The 18028-nt window shown below is 37.5% G+C and overlaps 1 protein-coding gene across 1 annotated transcript in view; it reads left to right on the top strand.

The window, feature by feature from the left end:
* The first annotated feature begins 305 nt into the window (after window positions 1-305).
* Window positions 306-18028, top strand: part of LOC100468649 (canalicular multispecific organic anion transporter 1) — an 83894-nt gene continuing 66171 nt past the window's right edge. The window contains exons 1-4 of the mRNA XM_034657551.1: window positions 306-522; window positions 5660-5721; window positions 12538-12685; window positions 13432-13574. Of these exons, the coding sequence (XP_034513442.1) occupies window positions 451-522; window positions 5660-5721; window positions 12538-12685; window positions 13432-13574 (425 nt within the window). The 5' untranslated portion in view covers window positions 306-450. The remainder of the gene's footprint in view (window positions 523-5659; window positions 5722-12537; window positions 12686-13431; window positions 13575-18028) is intronic.

The raw sequence follows: 18028 nt of genomic DNA, 5'->3' as shown, positions 1-18028 counted from the left end.
GTCATTGAAATAAAATTCGCTCCATCAAGTTCTACAGACACCTGTTGTCCTTAACAGTTTTCTGTTCGGGACAGCTGTAATATTCTGTTTACAAACATGTCATCCCAGGGAAAAACGAGCTTTGTGCTTCTAGCATAAACAACCTCTAACAGAGCAGTCCTGCGAATTGAAGAGTGGAGGACGACAGAAGCAAGCGCAAGCTGCCCCAGAGGCAGAGATCTTTGCACTCTACACAAGGTCCCGCCCTCCGCCCCCGCCCCGCGCGGGTGTGCCCACCTCCCGCCGCCTGCGTCATCCAGGGCGCGCTCGCGGGAGGGACCGGCTCAGGGCAGGGCGACCGCCAACTGGGTCTGGCTGAGTGCGCGCGTCCTCCCAGCTTCTGGACCCAGAACTGACGGACCCCAGCCGAGACAGAGGGAACAGCCTCTCGTCGCCAGGCGTCCGCGAACCATGTTCTTCAGCCCGCGGAGGTGGGGCGCCAGCAGCGACTACGAGCGGGTCCCCGAGGGGCCTGGGGCGCAGGTAATGCTCCTTGGTCCTGCGGGGAGAGGCAGGTGGTCTTCGCCCCTGTGGGTGGAGAGGGAGGTGGGGAGAGCCGCTTGTTCGGACGCTGGCCTGTGACCTGGTGTTTTAGAGCCCCGTTTTAGTAGTCATCCCACACAGAGACAGACGGACACGCACGCGCGCCATCGTGAGAGCTGACGCCAGTCCTCAGGATGATGTGAAATCTGAACCATCAAGATCTCAGTCCAGGTGGCTGCTGGAGGAGAGAAAGAGGCATCTTTGAAGGGGTGAATAACTCCCCCGTCAACAGAAACAAGCATTTGAGAAAAGCATGAATGGACCTGGCATCACTGGAGGAGGAGAGGCGGGGATGGAATCCCACCAGCAGTGGCAGAAGCCACGGAAACCGCAGGGGAGATTCGGAATAAATAACACGGTGTTAGCGGACAGGTGTTAAGTGAGGGGGTGTTGGGAGACTGAGGTTGGGGCAATCTAGAAACTGCAGACACTTAACTGTGCCTTGCTCTGCCCCCATGACAGCACGTGCTTCTTCCACAATAGGAGTCATGTGCTGGGACAGGAGTACAGGGCGATGAACCTTTCCGTTGTGTGTTAGGAGCAATTTCCCTAACAAAAATTCCACTCGTTTTGCTTTTCGCCGCTAGACAAGACAAAGTCTTAGAAATTAGAAACTACTCACATAAGTAGTTTTTTAGTTCTAAAAAGAAGGAAAAAAAAATTCAGGTTCAGGGGACCTTGTTCTAATCCTGGTTCTCGTTAGTGACTCCAACTGTCAAATATCACAGCATTCTTCTAATTCCATATAAAATGTAACTATAAATGTCTTTGAAAATAAAGCAAATCATATGTATTCTTTTAAAAGTCTATAAAGTATAGATGTTGAATAAATCCCTTGAAAATGGGAAAGAGCTCCACCAGGACAATACACCTTTTTTTTGTTTTGTTTTGTTTTTTTAACTTTACAGGAGAGATGGCAGGCTTCCAGGTTTAACATCATTGGTGCAACTACAGAGGTGGCCAAAGGCAGTGAATCACAAACTTGTAGTGTGGGAAATAATAGAACTCAAACAAATCTCTCACCCAAAATTGAAGTCAGTACTTCCTGTAGGAGTCCAACAACGTTTATATCCTTGACTATTATTATTCAACCTGGAGAGCTTTATGGACCAGTAGTAGCCCATTTAGATAGGATTGAAAATACTAGTTTTACTTGCATTTTCTTTTTGTTACTTCTATGATGCCAAATTAAAAAAAAAAATAGTTGATGGCTTCAAAGCATATTGAAAACCTTATATGCTTAGATTTCATTGCTGAGACTTTATATTTTGACATAATAGATCAGACAAAAATCCCACCTACTTGTAAGCTGAGAACATGACTTTCTGATAGTTTCTAGTGCTGGCATGGTGACCTATGAATAAAATACTTCTAAATACTTGTGATCAGCAGCCATTCATTCATTCCTCCCCCCCCAAGCATGTTTATGATGAGCTAGGCCCTGGGCTATAACTGAAAATATAAAGATAAATCAAATATAGTTTTCTGTCTTCCGGCAAACTAAGTCTAGCAAGAGAGAAGCACCTGTCAGCAAAGAATTCCATAGTCAGGAAGAGTGAGGGTAAATTCAGTAAAGACAGTTATGAAGATCCCCGTAAATCCTCCCTGAGGAATATGTTGAGATTGCTGTGGTAACCCGGAACGTGGGTATCAGCCTTGAAGGCTGGGACGGGAGGAAAGGAGTTACCAAAGTCAATAAATCTTTTGTTTTTCTTCTAAAGGCAATAAATCTTAAATAGGATTGAAGTAGAATTAGTCAGACATGAAGTACAAGGATGTGGGCAGGAGGAAAGGTATCTCTAAGTAGCAGCAGCCTGTAACAGGTTGAGTTGAGAGTGTGGAATTATGACTGGAAGATAGACTGGACTAACTGGATTAGATCCAGTCTTCTAAGCTTCTTTAAGTTTCTTAAACTCTGGGCCTTAGTTTCCTCTTCTGTAAAATGGGGCTGACAAAAATGGTTTTTAAAAGATTTTATTTATTTGAGGGAGAGAGAGAGGGAGTGAGCTTGAGCAGGATGGAGAGGCAGAGGGAGAAGCAGACTCCCCACTGAGCAGGGAGCCTGACAGGACTTGATCCCAGGGGCTGGATCCCAGGACCTGAGCCAAAGGCAGAGCTTAACCAGCTGAGCCACCCGGGTGCCCTGCAAAGGCATGTTGTATTTAATGAGATAATATGCTTCGTACAGCATCTGGCACACAATAAGTGATTAAGAAACATAAATTTTTTTGATTTCGGGCTGTTTTCCCTTCTCCATGAGGCTGTCCTTCCACTTCCCCTCACTTCCTCCACCAATCCCAGAACCCTGCTCCGGTAGGCACAAAGGAAGCTCCTGAAGTTAGGGGTTATGAGATACTGTTAAATGTAGCAGTCACACAAACCCATGTCCTCTGTGGGACCACATCTCAAGGTTGAACCCAAGGAAGATTGGAAGCAAAACACTTCATTAATCCTGGACCCAGGCTATGCTGTGGTCTCATGGTCTAAATATTTTCTGCTCCTCCATCATAATCCAGAAATAACAGGACCTCCATTCAAATGAAAATTACCCTTCAGTCAGCAATGTTAAGGTATTTTTACAGGATGCCTGCTATACACACAATGGTAGATAAGTACAATAGATAAGAAAATGGATTAGAAAACGAAGGCCTGTAGAGGGCTTGGGGGGACAATGGAAATGGGAAACATTTGGTGTCAGGTCTGCAGACCAGAAATGCTGTCAGAGTGAGAAGTGAGTTAGAAGGGATTGAGAAATGTTTAATGGAGAAGATGGGAGTAAATTAGAACACTGAAAGATACTCTTAGTATTGTCCTGTCTTGGTTTTCTACAGAGAAGTTACTTTGTAGCAATAAACAATAATGAAGTCAGTGAGACCCATGCTATGAATTCAGTATTAAAAAGTCATTTGTACATTCTTGGTGCTTGATAAGGCTTATTACCTTCACTAGGTATTTTACCTGTCTACTGCAGTTTTTTTCCAGGAGGTACCTGTGCTTGGAATTTACTATGATAAATTCAGTGTAAGGTGCCTAGCCCACATCGAAGGAGGCTATTTCCAGAGGACTCGAAGGGCCTCATATGAGATACTTTCACATGGAAATTGGGCTTAGAGGGAATGTTAAATCAAATACTGAGGTTTCGGTCTGCTAAAATAACTCTCTCTACTAGCTTTGCTAGATGTGGGTGCTGAAAACAGCCACCTTATTTACCTGGCTCATGATTCTCTGGATCAGTTGGGTCATGACTTGGTTTGGGTCAGCTTGGCTGATCTCTGCTGAACTCTTTTAGGCACTATAGCCAACTGGAAAGTTGGCTGGTGACAGGACAGTCTAGGACTAATTTGCTCCTATGTCTGGCCGTTTCCAAGCCAGGATGACAGACTGTCAGATGAGAACCTCACTTTTCTTCTGTGGGGTCTCTCATCCTCTAGCAGGCCAGCTTGGAATTAGACACATGGTGTACTCAGGGTTCTGAGCACAGCAAGCCTCTTGAGGCTTAGAATTGGAGCTCTCTTGGTGTCACTCTCATGGCATTTTCATGATCAAATTGTTCAAGGGGTGGTGAATAGAGTTTACCTCTTGATGGAAAAAGCTGCTAAGAATTGGTAGCCCAGGGGTGCCTGGGTGGCTCAGTCATTAAGCGTCTGCCTTTAGCTCAGGGCGTGATCCCCACGTTCTGGGATTGAGCCCCGCGTCAGGCTCCTCCGCTGAGACAGCCTGCTTCTTCCTCTCCCACTCCCCCTGGTTGTGTTCCCTCTCTCGTTTTCTGTCTCTCTCTGTCAAATAAATAAAATCTTAAAAAAAAAAAAAAAGAATTTGTGGCCCTTTGCAGTCTGCCACAGGAATACACGTGTTTTGGAAGTGAATAAGATCTTTGCATTGGTGGTAAATTATCAAATTGGCAACTCCCTGTGAAATATAATGTGACTTGCGGGTTAATTCAAGAATTTTTAGAACATTGTCCACAATGTGTGCACTTATTTTCCAAATAATATGTTTGGTCATAGTAGTGATGATGATATTATATTTCACATGTTGAATGGTTGTTTTGGGCCACAGTGTGATGATGATTTTATATCTATCATTGCATTTACTTTTTGCAACAATAATATAAGGATAGATAGCAATTGAGTAAATGATTTATAGTATGTCATTTGCTGTAACTCAGAGGACAGATTTGGAGTGAATAATGTTTTCTCCTCACTACTCAGGACATTATGCTCTATAGGATGGAATTTTGTTGCACACATTCCTTTTAGGATAAGAATTTTTTTAAAACATAGTAAACACTTTTATGTATGAAATCAGAACTGGATTAGAGAGGATCAGCACTAAAATTGTTAAATATGGGACAATTTCTAATAATGACCTTTACTGTGGTGATCAGTTTTACTTTTTAAAACATAGACATTGGTGCTGATTCTAAAAATAGAATGATTAATTTTGAGGCCTTCTTTTTTAAGCCTTTCTTTTGGTTGAGCTCACCAGGTCCACAGGAAGAATGGTAATGTTATAAACTCCCAAAATAATATGTAATTATGATAAATAAATGTTTATATATTTATACCTTTGTACAAAAAATATGTAATTAAGCACACAGAAGTAAACCAAATGCCTATTATATTCTCTTATTTTTCTATTTTTCAGAAAAAAAAGGCAAAATTACCTTTAATTTAGTGATTAAAATGTTTTAAATTTAGCTTATATATAGATGCTAAATTATGTAAGTATACATATGCATATACATATATACACAGTCATAGTAATTATATGTATATATATAGAGAGAGATAATGAGAAGTAGAAATTTCAGAAATGATTTTCCTTTCCTACGTGGTTTCTAGCTATGCAAACAGAGTCATGATGATAATGTTGGGAGAAATCTTAAAATGCCTCTAATCCAACCACCATTCTAATATCTTAATTTTATTCCTTAAGGATTATAATATCAACATAGCTGCAACTGTTGGTAGATGAAATTATTTCATGTTTACTTTTCCACCTATTGACAAAAATATTTCAAATTTAAAATAAAGGCATATTCTTCATACACTACTTGTTATATTTTTCTTTTTAGAAATGCAATCCAGAGAAAAGTGCTTCATTCTTCAGTCGGATGACATATTCCTGGTTTAGCAGGTAGGAATTTTACTAATTTGTAGCATACTATCCTGAGGAAGATTCCAAGGAAGATGACACATAAATGTTATTCCTCCAATCTAAGCATGAATATTTTTATAAAATTACTTTGTAAAGACTTTTTTCTTATGCTATTTTATTACAGAGAAATCACAGATAGTAACATACTAAGTAGTTCCACAGATAAGATTGCTAATACTCTTGCAATATGTCTGTCCCTTTATAGGATTTGTAACCCTGTTAGGACTGTGGAAGGAGAGAAATTTGAATTTTCTTTTTTTAAGATTCTATTTGAGAAAGAGAGAGAAAGAGAGAGCACACAAGTGAGTGGGGGGAGGGGCCGATGGAGAAGTATAAGTGGAGAATCTCAAGCAGACTCTGTGCTGAGTGGGGAGCCTGGGAAGGCTCTTATCTCATGACCCTGAGATGATGACCTGAGCCAAAACTAAGAGTCAGGTGCTTAACTGACTGAGCCACCCAGGCACCCCAGAAATTTGAATTTTTTTTAACATCCAGTATATATGTGTGTATAATTTCACTTACTTCTCCCCCAAGTCTTATGAGATAGGTATTTACATATGAGAAAATTGAAAATTGAAACTTAGGGAGAGGAATTAACTTGTCCATTGATACCCAAGAAGGAGCACACCAACTTGGTGTTGGAAGTTGGTTTCTTTGAGTCCATGTTTCATGCTTTTCTTTTCACTTTGATAGTCTACTCTTTACTAGGAATGCTGCCACAAATACATATATATACACTACTATTAAAACACATACACAGTCATTTTTGTAGGACATATATTATGGTTTATCTCACAGAATGATTCATCTATAATGTGTGATGAGGGCTTTAACCAGAATTAAATCGTATTAAAAGAGAAGAATTGCCAATTTTATAAATTCAGAAGCTTTCTTTAGAAATGTATTTCTTTCTCCCATAACAGAAAGATTATGATACAGGAAACTAAATTTATTGTCTTAACTTTATGCCCCTTGTTTTATAGTGAGTAGAAACAAAATTGCCCAATATGATCTACAAGTATGCTCACAAGAGTAGATGAATGCTTAAAAAAAAAGAAAAGGTTGATTGTGTGCTGGACGCCCTGCATTATGCTAACCTTTAAAAATGCAGAGATAGGGGCTCCTGGGTGGCGGAGTCGTTCAGCGTCTGCCTTCGGCTCAGGGCGTGATCCCGGCGTTATGGGATCGAGCCCCACATCAGGCTCCTCTGCTATGAGCCTGCTTCTTCCTCTCCCACTCACCCTGCTGTGTTCCCTCTCTCGCTGGCTGTCTCTGTCAAATAAATAAATAAAATCTTTTAAAAAAAAATGCAGAGATAAATGCCCTAGTTCCTATCTGCTAGGAATTCATAGTAGATTTAGAAAGATTAAAAACTATGCTGTCAATTACCCAAAAAGGCCAAAGGCAATATAAGGGTGATAGAGAAACACAATTTTTAGGAATGTCATCTAACCACATTTGCACAGTTAAGGAATGTTTTACAAGAAGTTAATGCTTTAACCCAACACGTAACAATATGTAAGAGTGAGCCAAGTGGCATTCCAAGTTGAGCAAACACTGTATGCAAACCAGAGAGGCAAGCGTGGACTGAGCCCCCCCACACTGCCGCATGTTGACGTGGCAAGAGATCAAGCAGAGTGGCGTGTGGATATGGTATGTACCAGGTGAGAATGGAGACAGACGGAGTGGTTAGGAGGTTCTTCAATTATGCTGTAAAGTTTGGGTTACAGTCTGAACTATAGCAATGATAAAGAGGATGAAGAGGAAGGAACAGATTCAAAAGCTAATGAACGGATCCAGCTGATTAGATAATGAAATCGAAGAACTGGGAAACATGTTAATCAGTTTCTGGCTCAGATAACTGCCTGATTCAGGTGTGGTGCAAAAACTGTATGTTCGGTTTGGAGAAGCTTCAATTTGAGATGCCTGACTCATTCCCATAAAAAATATCCAATAGGTGTTTGGATATATAGGCTTTTGATCTGTGGATATGGATTTGGTAGTCATTGACTGTATGTCAGTAGTTGAAGCCATGAGTATGAATGAGGTCATCCAGAAAGAGAGAGCCTATTGAACGGGATGAGCAAACAGAACAATGAGAATCCTCAGTATTTAAACTAAACGGTGAAAGGAGGGGTCATCTACCGAGGAAGATAAGGAAAGGCGTTCAGAATGTACGAGACAAACCAAGGAAAGAGCGTGTTTGAAAGCTAAGGAAACTGTCAAAAAAAGGAGGAAAATAAGGTGGTCAGTAGCACCAAATACTGAAAAGGGATAAATTAAAAAAAGAACTGAGTATTCTTCATTGAATTTGGCAATGTAAAAGTTCATTGGTGATTTTTATGAAAGCAGTTTAAGTAGAAAACTGATACACTTGGTGAGCTAATAATTGGGCAGAAGCAAATAAATTGGATTGAATTATAAGAATTCCAAGTTAACACAAATCTAGGAATCACTTAAAGAGGATGGCAAAAATATTACATCAATATGCTACATTAAGTTACACTCTAGAAAAAAGAATGGTTAAATAGGAATTATGTAAATGTGGGCTATTTACATTTAATGATTTTAATTTTTCAAATTTGTGTATGTATAAATATATTTTCCAAACCTGAGTTATATTTCATTCATGCGTTGAGAGGAAGAGTGATATCTGTTCTGGCTTTAAAAATTTTTAGACTATCATTTTTAAGTCCAGGATATCATAGGATTTAAATAATGCAAATAAAATTAATTTTAAGGAAAAGTACTTTTAAAACTTTATCAAACTATAAAGACTATATGCATTTATTTTAAATATTACAAACACCATTTTAGGAGACCTAAAATATAAGCTGAAATTAAATTTAATAAGCAAGATAAGGCTTAGCAAATTTTAAAATATAACATATTGAAGTCCATATCTTAAATCAATCAAACAAACCAATAAGCTGTAATTGTTGAATATCCCATTTATTTTCTGTTTAGATTTAACATCTCAGAACTAGATAGGAAATACTTTTATAGCATGTTGCTATCTGGAACTGTCAGTGGCATGAATCTAATTTGATTTCTTATCTGGTAATTAAACAATTGTAGCTAAAATATAGCTATTGTTTAAGAGAATGTCTCTTTGAAGACAGTAGTTAATTGTGTTCTCAGATCTGTTCTTTGAGTTACAGAATAAAGTCAGAAATTATTTCCTGGGCCAAATTCAAGCTCCCATAATTATATGAATAATTCAATTAAAAATGTGCTCAGATGATACAAATAATTAGGGAATTATATGCTTATGAGCCTTAATTCCTAAGGCAAGAGCTGTCTAGATAGTTTTGATGATCAAATAATTATGAAGCCTTTATTAGCAAATATAATCTGTCATCAGCGTATAATAATCGTTGTTATAGAATTATCCCCTTGACATACATGGAAAAATCTAGTTCAAGTTTTTGTAGGTCACAGTTGAATCACTATTTTAACCAGGGATACACTGTTCAGTCGGTCCTCCCTTTCCTCACATATTAATAAAATTTATATATTACCTGACTTTGTCGTATCTTGTAAGTTTTGGACAGACTGACCTTTTGCCTTTTCCCATAACACAATTATCCCTTTCCAGAAATGTTTAAAAAAGTGATTAACAGTAGTGAAATTGATAATGCAACTATATATTTTCTGATATTACCCATCTACAAAATTTGCATTTCATCTCATCTTCCTAGCGAACTGCTACTGGTTTGCTGCTCTTAACATCAGTTGGATGAGATATTTACTCATACTTGTTATGTGAAATATACTCAAAATTCTCTCTAAGATCACAAAATTGAAACCAGAGTGGAATATTACACTTAACGGCATTGTCTGCCTTTGGTTAAGTTAGCACTGGTTTGTGTCACATTTAAAAAACTGCCCAGTCTCTGGAGTTCCTAGTGTTTAGCCACCTGTAGTCATGGGAAATTAGTACTGCTCTGCCTGCTTGAGAGAGCTGCCAGGATCAAATTAATTTAATTGAATGACCTTTGAAAAGAAATATCAGTCTAAAAAATACAAGATGCGTGCCAAGTTTATGGGACCTGGTGCATGCTACATTCCCCTTATTGGGAAGGGGCAGCTGTTGGTCCTAGATTCTTCCCAAAAAGCTGTTTCATCATTTGCTTTAAAGAAGCACTCCTTCCTCTCTTCGTGGATAGAAAGTCCAGGCAGGGTGATGAGAGGATTTAAATTTATCAAGAGGGAGCAAAAAGAGGAAGAAGGAGCATACACCTGGGAAAAGGGAAGTCACAGTAGTTAAACAATTGAGCCACGTGCATCACAATCAATTCAATTGAAGTGTCACTTTTAGATCCTGCATTATTTGGAGACTCAACATGAAAGCCAGGGGTCACTTATCCCTGTGAACCAAAACCGCTGAGTTTTGCACAGTTCTAACTCAAAATGCTGAGGCAGTAAATGTTATTAAAAATGCTTTTGTGAAAATCAATGCCATCTTATTTTGAAAATGAATATTTATTTTCTGGAATGGAATAGAAAGACTTAATATGACATAAAAGTAGCTTATTGCTTAATATGTTTTTGAAAGTGCACTGCAGGAAAATGTCCAGGGTATTGGAGCCAACAGAAACATGAATACTGAAGGTCCTTTCTTACTGCATTTAAACCTTTTTGTTAAATATGAATTGTAATATGGTATTATGTAGTATAATAAAAGTGAAATTGAATCCAGTGCAGACTCTGGTTACCATAGTGTTTAAATCCATCTCAGGGTCAATCAATAGAGATTGTTCAGTAATAATGACAGTGAAAGCAGTCCCAAGTTGGAGTAGTGTAATACTTTGTTATGGTCTCTTGGACTAATAATGTACTTTATAATGGAAAGAACAGAAACTATTGAGCCGGGAGGCCTGGGTTTAAATGTGGGTTTAATATCTTCCTGAACAAGTCATGTCACCAAGCTCGTAAACTGAGCATATCTGAACTACATCATTTAGGAACTGGTCTGGCTTTTGTATCCTTTGGGTAAATACTTACTGGTGCAATTGCTGGGTCCTAGGGTAGTTCTATTTTTAACTTTTTGCGGAACCTCCATACTGTTTTCCAGAGTGGCTGCACCAGTTTGCATTCCCACCAACAGTGTAAGAGGCTTCCCCTTTCTCTGTATCCTCGCTAAGTGAAATAAGTCAGTCAGAGGAAAACAAATACCATACCATATGATTTCACTCATGTGTAGAATTTAAGAAACAGAACAGATGAACATATGGGAAGGAAAAAAGAGAGAGAGAGAAGCAAGCCATAAGAGACTCTTAACAACAGAGAACAAACTGAGGGTTCATGGAGGGAGGTGGGCGGGGGAGGGGCTAAATGAGTGATGGGTATTAAGGAGGTCACTTGTTATGATGAGCACTGGGTGTTATATATAAGTGATGAATCACTAAATTCTACTCCTGAAACTGATATTACACTATATGCTAACTAACTAGAATTTAAATAAAAATTTGGAAAAAAAAAAAAAAGGAACATATCAAGCAACAGAATAGCCAAATAATAATAGCTGGAACAAATAGGTATTTATTTTCTTGTTATTGGGCAGAATGCTAGGAATAAGCTGGTGAACTGTGTTATAAACGGCCCAGAGTTTTTCTTTCTTTCTTTCCACTTCCCATCCTTATTATTTGGCTTTTCACCCATGGTGGCAAAGATGGCCTGTCTGTGTCAGAGCATTATGCTTTCAGTGCAGGCAGGAAGGAGGAAAGGGAAAGAAAAAGGAGGCAAAACATTTTCTCCTCTTGAAGTTTTATACCTCCTTTTGAAAAAGTAAGTTCTCCTCAGCAGACTTTTGTTTTGGTATCCTTAACCATAACTGAGTTAAATTATTAATGCCAAGCAAAATGTACTGAGATTACCAGGACTATTTTAGACCAACCATAAGTTGTGACTCTGTGGCTGGGATAAGAACTTACCCTGAGTTCAAGACATTTTCAACTGTGTAAGTACCAGATTCCTGGTGATAAGAAGACAGTGGGGCAGAAGGATGGCTGTAAGGTAAGTATAATTTATTGTCTGCCACAACAACATTTGTGGTGTAACTAGACCATGCATCGTAGTTTGCCTGGGACAGTCCTGATTTAGACCCATTGTTCTTGCATAATGTTTCAGTGTCCCTTGGGGTAAGCTTATTGAATGGGGGAGAGTGGAAGTACAGAAACTCGCAGTACCTTGCCATACTTCTTAAGGCATCTTAAGAAGCAGCACTGTCACACTTGCTCGTATTCTATTGGTCAAAGTAGGTCATATGGCCAAGGCTGAAGTTTATGGGGCAGAGACAGGTACTCCACATCTAGTTGGACAATTTGTAAAGTCAAGTGGCAAAGGGTGTGTAATGTCCCAGTGGCATAGAAGAAGTTCAAATGCAGAGGTTGGGTACAAGACAGAGGAGTTGGGGTTCGATACAAGACAGAGGAGGTTGGGTACAAGACAGAGGAGTTGGGGTTTTGAAGTGAATACCTGACTGAAAGTTTGCTATTTAAATTTCAGTAAGGGACATAAAGTAATAGGTGCCTCCAATACGAAATGAGTAAATGAAGTTAGTGTTTCACTGAATAATTGGATGTCCGAGTAATTCTTCTAAAAGCTACAAATGATTATTGCACATTATTGAACTGCAGGATATGTTGAATGACTTCTCAAAATACAATCTAGTCATTGCATCTTGATTAAAAAATAATTTATAAATCAAAGAATAAGATAAATGCATGCAAAATTATTTTTAACCTGATTATTGATTTTGCTGAATTGTTTATCTTACTCTTTCATTTTTAGAATAATTGTTTTAGGCTATAAGAAACCTTTGGAAAGAGAGGATCTTTTTGAACTAAATGAAAGTGATTCTTCCTATGTTGTGTGTCCCATCTTTGAAAAACAATGGAGGAAGGAGGTTTTAAGGAATCAAGAGAGGCAAGAAGTAAAGGTAAAGCTTAAATCCTAAGTACCTAATTACTACCTAAAACTAGAAAGAGCTTCTTCCAAACAGGAGATATTATTATTATTAATTTAGAAAGTCCCTAAAATATGTGAGATGACAAGCCATTTTCATAAGGACATTTGGTTGTTATTGCAACTAATTTCTGTCATCAAATTATTCAGCAATCCCTCCTTTAATATCAGGAACAACGTGTTGATATGTTATCTTTGGCTTTTCACCAGTATCTTTTGCTCAACTATTGTGGCAAAGATGGTTTCTGTATCTCCCTATGGCCACATATCTGTTGGTCCAAGTTAGTAATATGGTGACCAAGACCAAAGTTAGTGGGGCAGGGACAGGTACTCCATATCTATCTAGTATCATGTATACACACAGTATATATCCTCTTTAGAACTCTCAAAAAGAAATATAATTTGAAGATAAAACTGTATTTATATTAATTAATTACATTAATGAAACAGTTTCAACATTCACAAAAGTAATAAAATACGACTGTTTCTTTTGCCCATTTATACCACATGGTGTAAATAATACCAGGTGGTCTGGAGACATACTGTTCCAATAATATAGGTCATATTTTCAAGTTTAACTGAATTTATCCCTTTCTCTTACCTTATTATTTTTGGAGTACATTACTAATTTTATGGTTAGTTTATATATATATTTCATTTTTTACTTCTATTAGCTCTGTCCAATTTTCTCATTGTTTCTTATTTTCTTTCATTATGTAGGCATCCTTTCATAAAGAGGCACATGCCAGGAAACCATCTCTGGTCTATGCATTGTGGAATACCTTTAAGTTTGTGCTGATTCAGGTTGCTTTATTCAAAGTGTTTGCTGATATTTTGTCCTTCACTAGCCCACTCATAATGAAGTAAGTTTTAGTCTTGTGGGGTTTTTTTTTTGTTTTGGTTTTTGGTTTTTTATCTTCTCACAGGTAAATGATAAGCAAGTGGTTCCACTCTAAAAGTTTTACTAAAAAAGAGTAGCGAAGGTCCTTATTGCAAATTTTATTTAGGATATGAACATTCTGTTAGCTTTGCTATAATACAAATGTGAATGATGGTAATATAGTCAATATTTACTGAAGTCAAACATATACTAAACACTGTTCTAAAATCTTTATATTAATTATCTTATTTAATCTTTACAACAGTCCTATGAGATAGGAAATATTAGTACAATCATTATCACGATGCAGAAACAAAGGTTTAAGTAATTTGCCTAAGTTCACATAGCTAGAACGTGCCAGAGTTATAATTAAAAGCTAGGAAGTCTGTCTTGAATATATATTTAGAAAATAAAATGATACATACCCTTACTATTTTTCTTAGCTGTGGCCTTTTGGGAGTTGAACTTTTTCAGCCAGGGTAGTAATATATAAACATAAATAAATATAAATGTGTGTGTGTGTGTATACACATATATGTAAATGTGTATGTATATATATACACGTGTACATAGAGAGAGACACAATGTTAGAAGAATTTCCTTGATATTTCTTTAATATCTATATGCGAGGATTTATAGCCAGACAATGAAATTGGGACCTTGACTCTGTGGCACCTTCTTCAAGAAGACATTATCCTACCTCTTATATGAAAGGAACACAAGTTTTTTTAATTTAATCTATGATAATATTTTTGTATTGAATACATTTCCAGGTTGTTGGAGAACTGATTAATTAGTTACTTAGGCTGCAAGAAACCTTTGGAACTATTTTAAGAACTATTTAATTCATGAAAACAGAATTAATCCTTAGTTACTTGAACCCTAGATAATATCCAGGCATGTATTTATCCAATATTTATTGAGCACCTACTACATACCACTCTTCTTGATAGACCCTGAGGATAGACAAAAAATCAAAAAGTCCCTGCTCTGATGACATTTAGAGGGATGAGATAAATAGTAAACAGATGAATAAATATGAATGGTATTAAGAAATAATCAGTGTTAAGGAAAAAAAATACAAAAAGGAAGGGGGTTAGAAATACCACTCTGGGGAGATGGAAGTGCTGTTCTATTGAAGGAGGTTAGGGAAGTCATTGGTGGTAAGGTGACATTTGAAAAAAATCTTAAACGAAGTTAGGGAAGAAGCCAAGGCCATATCCATTGCAAATAGGAAGAACAGGAAGGGCAGAAACCACCAGGTAGGTGCATGCTTGGTGTCTTTGAGGACCCACAGAAGGTAGGTGAGGCTAGAGCAAAGAAGCTGGGAAGAAATGTGGTATGATTGAGGTTAGAAAGGTCCGGGCATGAAAAAGATTTTAAAGGGGCTTATAGAATGTGATACGGATATTGGCTTTTATTCTGTGTTAAAAGGGAAAACTTTGTGGGGCACCTGGGTGGCGCAGTCGTTAAGTGTCTGCCTTGGGCTCAGGGCGTGATCCCGGCGTTCTGGGATCGAGCCCCACATCAGGCTCCTCCGCTATGAGCCTGCTTCTTCCTCTCCCACTCCTCCTGCTTGTGTTCCCTCTCTTGCTGGCTGTCTCTCGCTCTGCTAAATAAATAAATAAAATCTTTAAAAAAAAATAAAAGGGAAAACTTTGGAAGGTTTTGAATAGGAATTGATATGATTAGACTTAACTTTTATAGGGATCACTCTGCTGCTATTTGGAAAATAATGTAAAGAGGAACATAAGTAGAAATATCACTCGTTGGAGGACAGAGATATGGTAAAGATCAGTGGTGGCCTCAACTAGGTTTTATCAATGAAGGTGATAACCCAGAGTCCGATTCTGCCTCTATTTTAAAGGTAGGGTCAACATAATATACTAATGGATTGACCGTAGGTTGAGAGAAGAGAGGAATCAAGGATGCCTTCAGAGATGTAGAGGCTCAGGAAGGAATAGAGTAGGAAGAGGGCTGTCCTTTTGGACTTGCTAAATTTGAAATACATATTAGCCATTTTGCAGGAAGGAAAGAACTGACTGACTGCTGTCCTTTGGTCAGCTTATAGGGGGGACTTTTGGTTGGCACCTAGAACTTGCATTTCAGGAGGGTTCCTGCTACCGTAACTGTTAAGAGTGGCTCAATATGTCCAAAATACTTAACAATCAGTATGGTTCATGCTGAATACCCACTTTCCTTCTAGAAGTTTGGAATTTGGTGTATGTTAGGAAGAGGGTGCCTTGGATGCTGGATCTCTAATGAGCTTATCAGGTAGACAATATTTCATGTCTGTTGCCACAACTAGTTGCTGGGATGATTAAGTGTGTTTTGTGTGACCCTACTGAGAGAGGACTTTTGGAAGCTTGTGTCTGTTTTCTTCTGGTCCCATGTACCTTTTCTCTTTTCTGATTTTTTTTTTGTATCCTTTCAACATAATAAATCATTGTCATTAGTGTAACTAGATGCTGACTGTTATAAGTCTTTCTAATGAATCATTTAACTAGGGAGTGGCCTTGGGGATCCCTAACAGTCATCTAGCCAATCCAGAAAGATTGAGTGAGTAATTGTCTAGAATTTTTCAAGAGATTCTCATTCTAGAGTAGCTGAATAGCTTTAATATTTCCACATTGAGGAATAAATGATCAGAAAGAATTTTATGGGTTTAACTATATGTAAACTAGAATTTAAATAAAAACTTAAAACATGAAGAAATAATTTTATGAGTTTATATGATCATAATCTAAGTCTGGGGGAGCTAATTTTATAAGCTTATTTTGAGACCTATATTTTTCTTTTGATAAGGGAAATTACTAGAGACTACTATCTTTAAGGATGAGAATACACTGTTGTGTTATTATGACTCATGTGTAATAATCAAACATATAAAAATAATAGTTTCATTAACTTACTATTAGAAGAAATGTTTCTTGATTGTTATGCTTACTCTTTTTCCCCCTTTCTATGAATTTTATTATAATACTAGTCAGACCAATGAGTATTCATATCTGATACGATGAATTTGGTTGTATGGTCTGCACCATGTCTTGCTCATAGATTATTTTTAATACTTCTGATATGTGTAGAGCCACTATGGTACCTGTTGATAGTCATTTAGTTGTTTGATTTTATGAGAAAGGAAAGAAGTCTAATTGGTAGATATATCCACAATAAGAAGAAAAGTGCACCTCTTTCAGGAAATTTAATTCATAGACCAAGAAGACATTTAGTAATTTGCTCTTGTAAAAATAATTTGGTGTCCCAATGGATGGCAACTGATAGAGATCCACTAAGAAATACAGAACTTCCTATTATTTCATCTAGGTGGATTGTGGTATAATTTAATAGTGTCACTGAGAATATACAATGCTCCAAATAATTTTCAGTGACCAGAGGTTTTAATAGTAATTTTAGAAACACTGGTATATATTTGATTCCAAAGTACAATTCCAATAAAGTTAATCTTTTGAAGTACTTGGTTTATAAAGCAATTCGGGAAAAACAAATTGCTTTTAACGTTTTCACCCATAAGTTGTCCAAGCTGCAAATAAAATAGATCAAGGGTTAGACATTAAATTTGTATTTTTTAAAAATGTAAACTTTAAAAACATAAACTCACATAAAGAATGAGTTTTTAAAGTCAATGATCTTAAAAAAATTAAAGTATAGTCTTACCTAATTACACATGGCTTCCTTCTGGTTATAATCTTAAGTTAACTCAAAATGGCTATTGACAGTAACAAGCACATTTTTGCATCTCCAGAACTCAGGGTAAAAAAAAAAAATGTACATTTCTAAAACATCTAATATTATACTTTTTATCTATAAAATAATAGGAATTACTTAAATCAACCAAGAATTGAGCCTGCTAAATAAATGACATATTAATCTGTAGTATCTGGGAGAATATATCCAAGTTGTTTTCACCATGACGTAGAGTATATGTAAAAGTAGACTTTTTAAATTATTATTATTATTAGTCACACAGATGCAGTTTAAAAAAGGTTGAGAGCGTCTATATAATGTTATTAACAATGACATAGGCATTTGGAGTTTTAACCAGTGTTTACAGTTGAAGGGCAATAAGCAACCAAGAGAGCTATGATTAGAACCACCCCCATTGTCTAGCTGTAGCCCAGCGTTGACCGTAATCATCATGTCCATGCTGTCACCAAACTTAAGAGGAATTACATAAGGGAAGACAGAGTAGAGAGAAACTGGATATGGATAAAAGTAATAAGATGTGGGGCGCCTGGGTGGCACAGCGGTTAAGCGTCTGCCTTCGGCTCAGGGCGTGGTCCCGGCGTTATGGGATCGAGCCACGTCAGGCTCCTCTGCTGTGAGCCTGCTTCTTCCTCTCCCACTCCCCCTGCTTGTGTTCCCTCTCTCGCTGGCTGTCTCTCTCTCTGTCAAATAAATAAATAAAATCTTTTAAAA

Source organism: Ailuropoda melanoleuca, chromosome 1 (assembly GCF_002007445.2).
Source record: "Ailuropoda melanoleuca isolate Jingjing chromosome 1, ASM200744v2, whole genome shotgun sequence".
NCBI lineage: Eukaryota > Metazoa > Chordata > Mammalia > Carnivora > Ursidae > Ailuropoda > Ailuropoda melanoleuca.
Note: the sequence above shows the minus strand (reverse complement) of the source record. Positions and strands in the feature narration are given on the sequence as shown.